General features: G+C 40.8%; 1 protein-coding gene across 2 annotated transcripts in view; it reads left to right on the top strand.

Moving 5' to 3' along the window:
• Positions 1-457: 457 nt before the first annotated feature.
• TNFRSF11B (TNF receptor superfamily member 11b) overlaps positions 458-13,927 on the top strand; it is a 29,583-nt gene continuing 16,113 nt past the window's right edge. The window contains exon 1 of one of the 2 annotated variants that reach the window (XM_042973473.1): positions 458-716. In XM_042973473.1, coding sequence (XP_042829407.1) covers positions 539-716 — 178 coding nt within the window. In that variant the 5' untranslated portion in view covers positions 458-538. The remainder of the gene's footprint in view (positions 717-13,927) is intronic. The other variant, XM_042973472.1, reaches the window with a different exon arrangement.

Genomic DNA, 13,927 nt, shown 5'->3' with positions numbered 1-13,927 from the left:
AGACGGTCCTTCCGCTTGGTCTGTGCAACCTTGGAGATTCAGGACCGCTCCCAACAGGGCCCTGAGAGTGCGGTGCGTAGAGCAGAGGCCTTGTTACCGGAGCTCTCAGAACCCGCAGAGAAAGGGCCCGGACGGGAGGGGATCAAGTGTGGGGGACGCACGCCTGGCTGCGCCCCGATCTCGGCTGGGGCGGCCGTGCAGGGCGGACGAGAAGGGTACCGCGGCCCCCGGCGTGCGCCCGGCCCTCCCGCGGCCGGTGGCTGCTGCCAGGAGGCCGCCCGCTGGCGGGAAGCGGCCAGGAAACCTCAGGGCCGCGCGGAGACAGCGGCCTCCTTGTTTCGCAGCCTGGTGGCTTCTTCTTCTTTTTTTTTTTCCTCCTGGGAGGGCCAGACATCCCCGCCCCACCCCCAGCCCCCACCCCTCCCGGCGGTTCTCCGCCCTGGCTCTGAAAGCGTTAACCCCGGAGCTCTGCGCACACCCCACGGCTCCCGCCCAAGTTCCTAAAAAAGAAAGGTGCAGAGTTGGGTCCAGATAGAGAATGGATGATCAAAGCCAAGCCGGTACTTCCTGTCGCCCGGACGCTATATATAACGTGATGAGTGCACGGGCTGCAGAGACGCACAGGAGCGCTCGCCCAGCCGCCGCCGCCGCCGCCGCCCAGAGCCTGAGGTTTCCCGGGGACCGCAATGAACCGGCTGCTGTGCTGCGCCCTCGTGGTAAGTTCCCGCCCGGGACGCGGGCGCCTGGGAGCCCGCCCGCCCGCTGCTCTCCGACCTCCCCGCGGCCCGACGGGCCCCCCAGCTCAACGCCTCCCGGTCCCAGGAAAAGTCTGGGCTCAGGTTGGAAAGGGGGACCTTCCTGGAGAGCTCATCGCATGGCTCCTAGGGTGTCCCTTTGCCCTGGAAAGTTCCTGCTGGGTTTATGGAAAGGAGAGAAGAGTTCTAGACCTCTTTCTTTTGAATGATCTGTGTCATTGTATTTACTTTCTTCACTGCAGCTTATTTGACGCCCTCAAGGCGTTCATACCATCTTTGCTTAGTTATTGGATATTATTATCATTATCGTTAGTATTAAAGTAGCCCCTTAGTAGCAGAGTAAGGAGATGGCAGTCCTTTTAAAACTATTATAACTAAAATAATATTTGGATGCAGTGAACACAATAGGGTACATGATCAGGCTCATTCCCTACTTAAGCAAATGTTATGGGAAATTTTGCATAAGTGGCACCAGAGGAAAGATCATACATACATATGTATGCACACATACACACACACATTTCATAACTATGCGATTTAACATTCTAATAAAATTTTATTTTTAAAATGGTTCACTTCAGTTCTCAGTTCAATATAATGTGGTGGGCTAATGTTAATTATGTTCTAAAATTTAAATAATTGAAGGTCAGCACTAAATACAGCGACAAGTTATTTTTTTTAATTTTTTTTTAGTGTTTATTTATTTCTGAGACAGAGAGAGACAGAGCATGAGCGGGGGAGGGGCAGAGAGAGAGGGAGACACAGAATCAGAAGCAGGCTCCAGGCTCCAAGCTGTCAGCACAGAGCCTGACGCAGGGCTTGAACTCACAAACCATGAGATCATGACCTGAGCTGAAGTCGGTCCCTCAACCGACTGAGCCACCCAGGCGCCCAAACAAGTTATTTTTAATGTAGTGTTTGGAAAGAGTCTTTGTGACTTCACTTGGCTTTTTTTTTTTTTTTAATTTAGATTTTTGACCAATCAAGTTAATAAGATTTGTATGTAGATCATTCTACACTATTGACCATTTCCTTTATGTCACTAAGGTGTAGAATACATTAAGATATGAATTGGACATTCACAAAGGCATAGGAAAACCCATATTTAAGTCACATGTGTGTTTTGAGCGTGTTCGAGTAAATGCTTGAATTTCAACATCTAACCCATGAATAGTGAGCAGTAGGCTAGGAAGTCTTCCAATTAGTTCCCAGGATACACAAGCATAAGTAAGTAGATAAACAGCAAAGTCACTAAAGAAAATGTAGGTGAGACAGGAGTGCACCAAGAAGTATCTTATCTACCACTACATGTGTAAGATGCAATATAAAAACTGATCCACCAATATTGGTACCATGGAGAACTTTTGAAAAAATAGACTTCATTAAAACATAACACACATAGGGAATTGCACAACTCATAAGTGCCTAATAAAGTTTCTCAAAGTGAACACTTGTGATCTAGCACCCAGATCAAGAAATATGGCATTACCAGCAACCCAGAAGTTCCCTGGGCTCCCTCCCTATCACTACTATGTCTAATGCCAGAGTAATCAATATTCTGACTTCTAACATCAAATTTGGACTTTATATAAATGGACTTTATTACTTTTCTGTTTCTGGCCACTTTTACTTAAGTTCCATTATGAGATCATTTTGACTGTTGGATGTATAATAATTTATTTTCATTGGATGGTATTCCATTGTATGGATGTACCACAATTAATGTAATCATTCTAGTGTTTGGCTAGTTTACATAATTCTGCTCTTAATATGGGGACATTTTATTCTTCCTTGCCCTTTGTATTCTGTCAGAGATTTAATTAATAACAAACATATTACCAATGGCTTTTAAATTTCAGAATTTCCACTAGATGATAATGTATGTACCTAATAAGTGTTCCTAAACAGTACGTAGGTGAAAGTTTTGATATGTAGTCTATCTAGGGAGATAGATGTGTGCCTAGCTAATACTAATTGTAGATGATGCAGAATTATCAAAAGAGAAGACTTCATATGTTGTTGGAACATAGTACATACTTTCAATGGGAAACATTCTTGTTTCCCTTTCTGTAGTTTCTGAGATTGACTTTATTTGCTAAATGATCAGAAACGAACACTTGGAACTTACACACAAGGGGTCCAGATGCCCTTTTGCAGGCACCGAGGAGCAGCTGTAAGAAGTAGAAGCGTTATAGGAATTTGTCCTTTGTAGCAGGCGTGCCCCTCGGCACCAGGGACAGAATGGAAAGGAAGATGGACACCATTCCTGTCCCCGTGAACCTCCCAGTCTAATGGAGAAGGCAGACACTGGACTATTAATTCTGTGTCTAATGAGAGTACCGAAAGGGGAAGTGCTCGGTGACCTGGGAGTATAAAAGATTCTGCTCTCCAGGTTCTTCTAAAGGAAGCCGCAGTACACATGAGTTATCAGTTGGACCAAACTTCAAATCCCGTAGCACCACTACTTGATCAATGACTGTGGGCAAGTTACATCTTTCCTGAGTTTTAGTTTTCTCCTCAGTAAAATAGAGCCAATGATATGTACACATGCAAGATACCACATACATTTCCTGCTTCATGTTAGCATGAAGCTTCTAGCTTCTAGCATTTTGCTCACAGACAACTGTAGCTAAATCTAGACCCAAGTGAATCATGGAAAAGAAATGCTGAGGATGCTCAGTGGAGAGAGAAGGCTTGAAGAAGGAGTGGAATGTTTTCATTGTTGCAGATAAAATCCACGTGTCCTGAACCGAAGAAGTGAGAGAAAGGAAAATCGTGTAGCAAACTGGAATTCTAGATTCTTTTGGGGATAGCAGAGGATATACTGGTAGGCAAGCAATGTGGGGGTGTGGCCATGAAGGCCAATGCCAAAGTCCCCTCATAGGCTCTCCGGGATGCTCACCAATGTGTCAAGCAGGGGCCTGCACTGCAAAGTGAGGTAAGCATATCAGCAGGCCGTTCCGTTCATGGTTGCTCAAGGGCCGTTCATGGTTGCTCAAGGGCCGTCTGAGACCCTGGGAACATCCTGGCCTAGGCCTAGATTTTAACTGGTGGCTGAAGCTTCCCATTGTGTAGTGCCCAACCATCCACTGGCCTTCTCAAAGCTAAGCTCCTAATTAATGTCATGGTGATAAGACTTGGGGTGGAGTGTGCAGATGATGGGTTTGGGGGAAAGCAGATGATGGCTTCTCGGGACTACCGCCTGGTTGGCCTGTACTTTAGGATAATGCCTTTTCCGGTTTGTTTTGTTGTTGTTTATTTTGGTTTCCTTCCCCTCGCCCGGTGATTGAGGGTGTGTATTTGTCTAGCCTTTATTTGTTGGCTTATCTACTTATTTTAAGAAAATGATCACTCTGAAGTTTCTAGGAGAATCTGACATATATTCAGTCCAAAACAGTTCTGATCCCTGTCCCTAGCAACCTTCCTGACCTTTGTCACCTAGCAACCTTCAACACAATTCCCTAATTTATTAAAGTGAATCTTTAATTTTACTTCTAAGGCTTAAACCACAGTTGTCAGATTCAACTGGTTGGGGAATAAAGCATTCTGTGCCAGATGTTTTATCCACTTAGTTCTAGAAGGAGAGCTATGGCCGTGTCTATCAAAGGGGCACTAAACACACACCCAACTATTCTTGCTCTCATATCCACTAACTTGCCTGCTGGGTTTTGCAACCCTTAGGCCCCCTGCCTGCATGTTCCCTATTCTGAAAGCTTCTTGTGAAAAGCATTATTTCCTTCAGCATCTCATTAACCAATAGCATTTGCTTTAGCCTGAGTTTCTCCTTTGCAGCTGAAAAAACTGGACTGGGAAATAGATTGCAGAGAAAGAGTAATTGTATAAAAATTTATGTTCGCGTTACTCACGGCCTTGACTAATGATGCCTGGCTGCCTATGATGGAGCTATGAAGGAGCAAAAATGCCCACATTATCAGTGTATTTGTATGTTTTGCCCTGTAGGGCAGTAATTCTCAATGCTATCACTTCTTCCATGCACTTTGAAAATAAATCCTTTGTAACAACTCTCTTGCTCTCCTGAAATGAAATTTAGAGTACATATATTTTACCTACATCCATAATTTTTAAAGTCAATATACTGGCATAACTATAAAGGAGAAATAAAAGGAAAGTAGCTAATAATAAAATAAGCTTCACTGTAAGAGATAATGAAGCGGTGATATGTTAGCATCTTGATGTGATGCCATGAACAGGCCACTAGGAGCAAAGGCTGAAGCCCATGTGATACACTGGGGTTTGAAACCATGATCAATATTGGCTTTGGTGCTGTGCTTTTCTGAAATGGTGACCAAACCTTGCTAAAATTTTAAACAAAGCAAAGTACAACCTTCAAACCAATTTTATGTTGTTAAATCCTATAAAATTTAGTATGTGTAAAAATCATGCAAACACCACTTTGTGTATATATAAAATGTAATCGGAATCTAGGTCAGGATAATGATAAATAGGTTTTTTGTTTAGATCACTTAAAAAAATTTTTTTAAGTTTACTTATTTATTTTGAGAGAGAGAAAAGCAGAGAGAGTGAGTGAGTGCAAGTGGAGGAAGGGCAGAAAGAGAGGGAGAGAGAGAATCCCAAGCACACTCCGCACCATCAACACGGAGCCCTACGTGGGGCTTGAACTCACGAACTGTAAGATCATGATCTGAGCTGAACCGAGTGGGACACTTAACCTATTGAGCCACCCAGGTGCCCTTAGATCACTTATATCAGTTGTCAATAGGACATTTTAAAGTGTGTGAGACATGAGATTATTCTTGATTGTCCAGGACATTTAGCAGTCTATAGTGATTGTGACAAAGAAATCCCCTAGAATTTTCCAGAACTGAAAGGGAGTAACATCACCACTTTCTGGGAAACAAAGTATAAGCTCTTTGCAAACACAGATTTCCATTTTCTTCATAACTGTACCCTCCCCAGGTCTCCACAGTGTATGATACTAAACGTGTGTTTGTGGAATCAAAGAAACTATAGTGAGATTTGGTGGGGTGTTATATAATCTACCGACAGTTTCCACGAGTGTCCCAACAGAATTTAGCTTACTGCCAGAGATTTAACATTCTAATGTTGGCTTTGATTTCTTTCAAAATATAAACATGACATCCTATCCACTTGGCCAATATTTTAGATATTCTTTTGCACATTTCTACTATGAAAATACCTTAGTGAAGACCCATTCTTCTTTTTTATTTTTAATGTTTATTTTTGAGAGAGAAAGAGAGAGAGCAGGGGGAGGGCAGAAAGAGAGGGAGGGGCAGAGACAGAGGGAGACAGAGGATCCCAAATGAAGCCGGTTCTGTGATGACAGCAGAGAGCCTGATGTGAGGCTGGAACTCACAAACTGCAAGATCATGACCTGAGCCAAAGGTGGACGCTTAACCAGCTGAGCCACCCAGGCGCCCCGAAGACCCATCCTTAAGTAAGCAACGGAAATGAACTAGATCCATGTAGTGACCCCTGGAGGTGCTACCTAAACTCAGTCGAACCCACTTTCTGACCTACCCATATGGTTGGTTTGGACATCAAGTATTTGTTTTTTGGTTGATCAGTTTTACATGTTTGTAAAATGTGCCAATGCAGATGTCAAGTAGACATTTGGATTCAAAATGTCAGAGCACAGGAGAAGCCTGGGCTGAGGGTAAAAAAAATCTGGTCATCGGCATACAGTGGGTGTCTAAAGCTGTAGATGTGGGAAGGGTGATTTCACACGGCGAGAGAGGAGTGGGGGAAGCAGCCTCAGCATGCGTTTCTGATACTGATAGTCCAGTAAACAAAATGCAAATATGAACAATAATAGCAGCCATGTTTAGAAAAGAAAACAAAAATCAAAATAAAACTGAGCAACCCACAATAGCAGGAACTAGTGAATCGGAAATCCTAGCAACATCTGTAAACTATCTGTGCAAGAAGAAAGACTGAGGTATGGCCAACTTGAAATAGATACAAGGACGGTATTTTTATGTGACATGTAATTAGTTTTTGGAACTCACTACCACAGAATATTTTGGGGTGACTAGCATAGAAAGTCTAAAAAAAGAATTCTTTTAAATGGTTGTAAGGGATAAGAATAGTGTGACAACACATTAGGTACGAAGCTGTGTGGTACCCACTCCCTCTCACATTTACCTGGCTTCTCTAAATTAACCTTCCGAAGGCCAGAACAGTCTTCAGACACACTAAAATGGTTTCTCCCAACTACAAGGTGACATGACTTCCCTGCCTGGGTAGATTGTTTTCACCCCAATTTCTGAGAAGCACCTGAATTAGCCAGACCATTATAGGTAGAGGATGCAGGAGGAAACGAAATCTCGTTCCTAAAAAAGTAATGTGCTCCTAATGGCCTTGATTTATTACTTTCTTATTTTGATTTTTTAAAAAATTTGCCTCTCTAAAATTATGTTTTAATACTGTGAAGACATTGTTTAGTTTCCTTGAAGCATCTTGTATAAAAATAAAAAGAATAGCCTTAGGATTTTTACTTCAATTTAGTCTGTACCTTGGAAGCATTTTCTGTAAGAGTTTCTTAAATAATCAACTATAAAATAGGGAAATGGGTGTCAGGATGAATTTAGATTTAAAACAAGACAGTAATTCATCTAAACTTTCTGACTGCCTTTAGTCAATTCAATTTTCTTCTCTGGTCTTTGATTCAGAAACTTCAATTCCCTTCCCCATGTAATGTTGCTTTCTTGTTCAAAAAAGTGATTTTTTTTTTTTTTTATTCTTTGAAGATACGGATATCAGGAACCTATTCTTTAAAAAAGCTCCCCCCCCCACCATCAATTTGCAGTAACAGCACCACCACCAACAACAACAACAAAAATGTAATTTAGGAACTCATTTGGACATAGTGACAGTAAGATCGCTGCAGTGGCAGACAGGAGGCAAAGGCTCTAATTTCTCAGTTGTGCCTTAGTCTGAGGTCCGGTTGGTGATTCCAGCACTGTGAGTCTTGGCTTTACCCATCTCTAAAAATTGTTGCATCATTATATTGTATGCCCGAAACTAATACAACCCTGCGTGTTAATTACACTTGGATAAAAAAAATCATAGTAATATACATAAATAAATAAAATAAAATAGGGGTATTGGACCAGGTGATATGTGGGAAGACTGCTTTAGTTTTAAGCTTTTGTCATTAAAAAATAATAGTAACAAATTGATGATATACTACTCGACACTCCAAACACGCAAAAGTCAAAAGGACTTATTTATCTATAAAAAAATTACCTTTAAGGCATGGGCTTTTTTTTTTTTTAATCTATTTTGTTGCCGTTGTCTGTTTCTTCCACCCAGCTGGTTTCACATATAAGAAATTCTGTTGAAGTCCATGAGATCCCAGAGGACTTACTAAAGAGGTATAATTTTGGTTGCTAGCAATCTCCTTAGACTCACTGGGAAGAATTTTCTTTGCAATTGTCTTCACAAGGAAGTACTTGTCAACTGCACATGGCTTTTTGAAATAAATGTCAAACCTGCGGGCAGAATAAGCATGATAATGGGCTAAATACTACCCTTGAGAACTACACCAGGCTGAAAGACAGAAATCCTGCTCCCACAATTTCTGTTTTCTGTCCCTTCTTTTAATATTCAGTAAAAAGAAGAGAAAATTACCTAGATTGTGCTAAAATAAAGGTCCACGAGAAAGTATGAGTGATGTTTATTGAGCAATGATGTAGTTGTTAGTGCTATTTGTAAATTGTTCTCAGTCCTCCCTTCCGGAAACTTGTTAAGACTGTGCTTTCCAGCCTCCTGGTGAGGGTTGGGGGTTGGGAGAGGACACGAATAGTTCTGGCCAATGACTTGTGAATTAAAAGGGTATGCCACTTCCAAATTAGAGTACTTAACTGTGGACATATGACCCCTTCCCTCGGCTTTTTTTCTTCTCTTTCTCTCCTCCACAGCCACCCAGCCATGTTCTAGACATTAGTTGCTTTATCATCCTAGGTCCTGGACAAAGGACAATGTCAGTCGGCTTCAGTGGACTCACTAGGAATATAGCATGAATGAGAAATCAACCTTTGTTATTTTTAAAAAAAAATTTAAATGTTTTTATTTACTTTTGAGAGCAAGCAGGAGAGGGGCAGAGAGAAAAGGAGACACAGAATGGGAAGCAGGCTACAGGCTCTGAGCTGTCAGCACAGAGCCCACTCTGGGGCTCGAACTTGTGAACCTCAAGATCGTGACCTGAGTCGAAGTCGGGCACTCCACCAACTCAGCCACTCAGGCACCCCAAACCTTTGTTATTTTTAAGCCACTGAAAATTTGAAGTTGTTTATTAGCACAGCATAAAACCCAGCCAGTCCTAACTGACACATTAGCCAAACCCCAGGTCTGTCTGATCACTGACAGGCAGGAACTTTATGGAGCACGTAAAATCACAAATGCTTAAACTTATGATTTAAATGCTTAAATTCCTTCTTCGTCAAAGATATTAGAAGTGTTTATGAGGAAGGACCTCTTCTTTCTTCTGATGCTGCGTGTTCAAAATTTAGTCAACTAAAATTACACAAGAGCTTAGCCAGGCTGCAAAAGGGAAAGGTGCACAGATACTTAACAATAGACTCTAAATGAGACACCCTATTATGCAAGACGAAGTGAGCAGGGATCATGTTTTTTCCTCTTTATCACTTCCAACTGATCCTTCCTTCATAGAAGTTCCCAGTCATCTTTCATCAGGGTAACTTCCACCCATTTAAGCTGAGTCAAAGAAGGAAATCATAAACTACAAAGACACTAATGATTCTTAGAACGTGTTAGTATATGGAAGTCACACATAATATTTCACTTAATTTTCATAAAAATGCAATAATGTGGAGATTAGTGTCTATTTTACAGATGAAGAAACTGAGGTTCAGAGAGTTTAAATAAATTTCCTTAAAGTTACCTAGCTGAGTTTTTTTGCCCTATAGGAATTTATATCTAGTAGCTGAGTCCAGTGGGGGAGAAAATATCCATTAAGTCAGAGCCAAGTTTCTGTGGGTGCCTTCAAACCCAGAGATCTCTTCTCTGCTGAGGTTAAGAAAGCCCCAGATGGGGCTCAGGAGGGTCAAATCTTTGGACAAAGTGATTCTGATGTATTTATTTTTCATCCTTTTTCAGCTCCTCCCTCAGCTCCTGGGGGTCACCATGCTTGTTTTCTTTTGAAATTAAATGTCCTGATCTCCTTATTGGACATGAGTTCTAAGTCCAGATGCTTTAGGAAACACAACATGAGGCAAACACTTATGTTTTAGTACCTTACTAGAAAGTGCAATCTTAGGGAAAGAGGAATGCATGAAAGAAGACTAAGGCAGAAAAGGAAGGAGAGCAAAGTCAAGAGGGTGCATTACCAAGAAGCTACTACTTAGCATAAAGTACTGCTGAGTGTCACAGAACCATCCTGCAGAGAGGCTGCGTGAGTTACTGCATTTCACGATAAGAGAGGGAGAAGAAATTATTCAACAGGATAGATAGATGTCTGAATGGACAGATAAACAAGGCGGACAGATAGATAAGATGGATAGATAAAAGATAGATCTTATCCAACTTTATATTGTGTTGTAGTTGATTATTTAAATGCCTGTCTCTTTCATCAGACTGCAAGTTCCTAGAGGGAAGAATCATTTGTTAAAGGCTGAGATTCAGAGAGGATTGGCTTGGATCCCAGCTCAAACGTGTGTTGGCTCTGTGACTTTTGACAAGTCACTAAACTTCTCTGACACTCTGTGTCTTCATCTATGAAATGGGGGTAATCCTGACTCCTCAATGCTGGTGGAGGGGGTGGGTGATAATAGCATGGAAACAAAGAGCCCAGTATGTAATAATATAAGGTACTGTGCTGTTATCATTTCCATGTCCCCGACTTCTAGAATTTCACATGTTGTAGGCACACAGTAAATGCCTCCAGGTTTAACTCACATCCTATTTGGTTCCATTTTGATTTGTGGTTTCTGTTCCATTTGATAACCACCGTGGCTTTTCATTTCTTTTTCTTACCAGCTACCTTTAACCATATGGTGATTGGACCCCAATCCATATCATTAACAACCAAAAGAGACTAATAAAATGATGGGAGTGATATATTATCGTCAAAGAAAAGCACTGTAAAAATAAAATGGAATTTAAAAATTGATGTTCAAAAATATCAGCGTACCAAATGTATTGCCAATTCTGAGCCCCAATGCCAGGAACCATCGCTGGAATCCTCTGAAGTAATGCTTATCAAGTGGGCCTGAATGGACATAATTATAGAGAAAACTGCAGCCAGCCCTGCTGTTGAGCTGAAGTTTTCAGAATTAATGTTCAATCTCAAATCTGGTGATTAACAGAAGCCCGAGAGAAGAAATGTTAAGATCCTGGGGGCCAAAATATGTGAGATCTCTACATAGCTTTCTTGGAAAGTTTTAAGTGTACCTGTATTACTTTTTTTCTCAGAGATTTTTTCTCCTTTTTATTTTTTAATCCATCAAACTCAATTGTCTGTAAAACTCCTCTGAAGCACCAAAAGCCTCCTCAGCAAATCTGTCCTGACAATTCTAGTTGATTCCAAACATAAACAAGGTACTGCTAATTAACTTTAAAGGCTTCAAACAGCTAAAGGAAAGATCTGAAGGGAACGCAAAATCACATTTAAAGTTAAAGTTTACTTGAGACAGTTCTTCAGCCCCAAGGGAAGCAAAATAGTGTAGAAACTGGCTCAGCGATTCATCTAATAAATCATAATTGCTGTGTTTCCTTTCCCGATCGCCTGGCGTTAGCTGTTGGCAGCAAATGAGTTCTGTAGAGATGAACAGATTTAATTCATTCGCGCTTACTTCTTAGAGACCTAATTCTCAACCAAACAACTGGCTATTGTGAAAATTATTATGCAGTGGGAGAGAGACCCTTAGGTGTGGACCTGGCAGCAGCAGATAAACGTCTCTGATGAACTACCTGCTTTTTTTCTACATTCGCCTTTAAAATGGAAACTAAATGCAAATAGAACAGTACCTACAAAACGCCATATAAGATGAAAGGTGCTTTAAACATTTTTTTCCTTCAAGGGTGCCTAGGTGGCTCAGTCGGTTGAGCATCCAACTCTTGATTGTAGATCAGGTGGTGATCCAAGGATTGTGGGCTCGAGCCCCAGGTCAGGCTCCGTGCTGAGCGTGGAGCCTGCTTAAGAGTCTCTCTCTCTCCCTCTGCCCCTTTCCCCCGATTGCACGCTCTCTCTTACTTTCTAAAATTAAAAAATAAAAAAAAAAATTTTCCTTTAGGCAAATTCTGTCGTCAGTATTATTTTACAGATGAGAAAATTGCAGATTTTTTACTTGCTTTTGCAAATTTACTCTTTATATATTGGATATTTGTCTGCATGCATATATCATCACCAGTAATCCTAATTACACATAGTAAGCATTCAATGTATCTATTGAATTGCATAAAATTAAATTAGATATATTGAATACCCGATATGTGTAAGATACCATGTTAAGCTTGTGAGGAGTATGGAGACAAATACTTTTCTATCTGGGCCCTCTAAGCAAACCCATGAAACTGCCTTGAAATATTTGATATGGAACAAGAAAATGATATCAGATGGGCAGATACTGAAACTAATTTTAAAAAAAGTCAGGGGCGCCTGGATGGCTCAGTCGGTTGAGCGTCCAGCTTTGGCTCAAGTCATGATCTCACGGCTCGTGAGTTCAAGCCCCGCGTCGGGCTCTGTGCTGACAGCTCAGAGCCTGGAGCCTGCTTCAGATTCTGTGTCTCCCTCTCTCTCTGCCCCTCCCCCGCTCATGCTCTGTCTCTCTCTCTCTCAAAAATAAAACATTAAAAAATTTTTTTAAAAAATCAGAGACACTTTTTCTAGAGACAAGAATAAGGTAGAGAATCAACTTATGGCACATCATAGGTGTGTTACTTCCTACTGAACAAAAAACTTCAACATGTCTTCAGAAAGAAGTCTGGTTCAATATGTCTCCCATTTCCCCCCTCCTATGTAATTAGTATATGTAATAATGCCTCCTACGTGTCTGGAAGCATATTTACCAAGTGTATTTGTGTCCCTCCTTTTATTCATTTGAAATACAACAGTTGTACAGGGATAGTTAAAATAAGGAGTATCCTCGTCTTAGATGTAAGATAGTGGCTCAAGGTTACTAAACCTGGTGGTCGAACTGAGCTTGGAACCCCAGTATTTATATTCTAAATGCAAATCCCCAGCTGAAAGTGCTCTTCGTAATTAACATTGATCTAATGGCCAAGCTGTATACTTTTTAGAACTTATTAATTATCCATTTGGCATTCTTTTTGAAACACTGTGATATCCCTATCTTTTTCATCTTCTGTTTTCATCTCATCTTGCATATGTTTATAAGTTCAAGGGTTAACTTTTTGTTCTTTTATGCTTATATGTAATATCCCTGGGTAATGCCATCTGATCTCTCTGCTTCTAGAGCCATTTGTGTGCTCTTAACATTGAAACCTATGTCTTTGGCTGCCTTTCTGTCCTAAGTTCCCAATACATATATCCACTTATCTAGTAGACATTACTTGAGTCTCATAGATGGAAGATGTTCCAAACCAAATTCATTTTCTTTCTCCATAACTGTCTCCTCCTATTGCTGTCAGCAATTAACGACAGTACTACGTACCTAATAGTTAAAATTCATGGGCTTGTTCGTCAATTGGTTTCTCTAGGACATCCCCCTATGCAGTCAGCCAACATATCATATCTATCCTTTCCTCTCCTCTATCACCAGTGTCTAACTTAAGCCCCTCATAATTTCTGACCTGTTGCTCTGCTGAGTCTTTTCTTGATCCCCTATCTCCTCTCTTCTGTTTCTAATTGTTTTTCACTGACTTATGAGTATTTTACATCAGGCTGGGCTTTTAGTTGAATGTTCCCATGAAACAGGAACATTAACTTATTCAACTTCATTTAGCAGTATTTCCAGAGCATAGTAATTGTTTTGTGTTTGCTGAATGAATATATAAATGAATTATTTAAGGAATAGAGGAAAAAGGGAATGGACTACTACACTATAAAACTATAGAAAATCCAATACACTAAACTTCATGGGAAAATAGTTTTTTTAAAAATAAGCTTTATAGTTTATACTACGAGAGATCTTTCGGAAACTGAATGACTGTGTCCCTTCTTGGCTAAGTTGGACTGTAAAATGGCATGC

Source organism: Panthera tigris, chromosome F2, assembly GCF_018350195.1.
Source record: "Panthera tigris isolate Pti1 chromosome F2, P.tigris_Pti1_mat1.1, whole genome shotgun sequence".
NCBI lineage: Eukaryota > Metazoa > Chordata > Mammalia > Carnivora > Felidae > Panthera > Panthera tigris.
Note: the sequence above shows the minus strand (reverse complement) of the source record. Positions and strands in the feature narration are given on the sequence as shown.